Raw genomic sequence first — 1,357 nt, forward strand, 5'->3', positions numbered from 1 at the left:
AATCCTCCGCACATACAGACACACGGACGTCCAAGACAGAACTTTTTTAAACTGTTTTTTAACTAGTTTAAATAACAAAAATGACATCAAAAATATCATGAATGTTAAAAGTAGTGTTTTTTCTTAATATGTGTGTGTATGTATTATCTTACAAGTGCAATGTATGATACATAAAGACATTTTAAGTTTGAAAAATCAGATGTTTTGCGCGAAGTGACAGTAGTACCCACCTCAACGCTTCGCTTATGAGGCGTGCAAAAGTTAAACAAAGACATTAAATCTATATAATTTATTTACACTAACTAATTACATTCATAAAAATAAATCTAAACAAATTTAGTAGCTATGCCTAACAGTTTTGTGTAGTCTGCTCCCTTAGCATGTGTGCGCTCTTTCAAAATAGTTCTCAGAATGGTTGGGATTGGCACATGTATCCTTGTGCCGAGGGGTGTGCCGTTGTCATCAATTAAAACCACATTATTACTATCAAACTTCGGTACTTTGACTTTCTGTGTCTGTTTCATGCCTACTAGGATGCCCTTCTTCTTCTGTCCTTTGATAGCCACAAGTACTCTGTCACCAATGTAGCCAACACCTGTAATCAATAAGAATATTTCAAAGTTATTGTGTTGGTTGGTTTGCAAGGAATGTATTAGGCAAATAAACAATATTATTTGTTGAATCGAATATTATCTCATTCAGGCTGTTGTAAATTAACAAATTGAGATTAATATCACTATATCAAGTAATTTAGAGGTAGGTAAATACGGTAGATGGTACACTTTAATTCATTGGCCTGCCATGCAATACTGACAAAATAATTAATAATGAATACGCTTAAATCTTAGCAAACATCAGCTGTAATATGAATTACATACGTTGTTTGTTATAAACGCATATAACTTTCGGGGGTTTGCCCTCAGCCATAGCTCGCTTGCCGATTTCTGAATTGTCCACAACTCGGAGCCTGGATAATAATCGCACTTCACTTAAACACGAGGTCGTGTGAAAGCCTCGTGTTAAATTTGTTGTTACATTGCTTATGATAGTTTTAAACATTTTTATTAATGTTATTAGCTAACAACAATCGTGTTATTTTGATTTTTGAGGTTATTATTAGATTTTGAAGTTTGACTTTGACAATTGACATACTTATAAATTTTTTGACATTCACAGAATTTATAAATGCAATCTATCTACAAAATTAAAGAGGCAAATTCATTCAGCATTGAATACAAATTTATGGCGATTTTAGACCTAACAAGACAACACATATACAATGAAAATGGAATGGAATGTACTTTTCGTGTTTCGATGTATTCCAATTTCCATAGTTATGTTACGTTAGTTACGTTAT

General features: G+C 32.7%; 1 protein-coding gene across 1 annotated transcript; it reads right to left on the reverse strand.

Moving 5' to 3' along the window:
- Window positions 1–275: 275 nt before the first annotated feature.
- mRpL14 (mitochondrial ribosomal protein L14) lies at window positions 276–1,129 on the reverse strand. Its single transcript, XM_090103793.1, has 2 exons — window positions 879–1,129; window positions 276–595 (listed from the first exon to the last, which is right to left on the reverse strand). Exons 1-2 carry the CDS (start codon window positions 1,057–1,059, stop codon window positions 327–329), a joined length of 450 nt encoding a protein of 149 aa, XP_089959919.1. The 5' UTR covers window positions 1,060–1,129; the 3' UTR covers window positions 276–326.
- Between the last annotated feature and the right edge of the window lie 228 nt (window positions 1,130–1,357).

This window comes from Colias eurytheme, chromosome 7, assembly GCF_061535395.1.
Source record: "Colias eurytheme isolate Ceu_HAF_F1 chromosome 7, ilColEury1 Martin Lab GWU primary, whole genome shotgun sequence".
Lineage (NCBI taxonomy): Eukaryota > Metazoa > Arthropoda > Insecta > Lepidoptera > Pieridae > Colias > Colias eurytheme.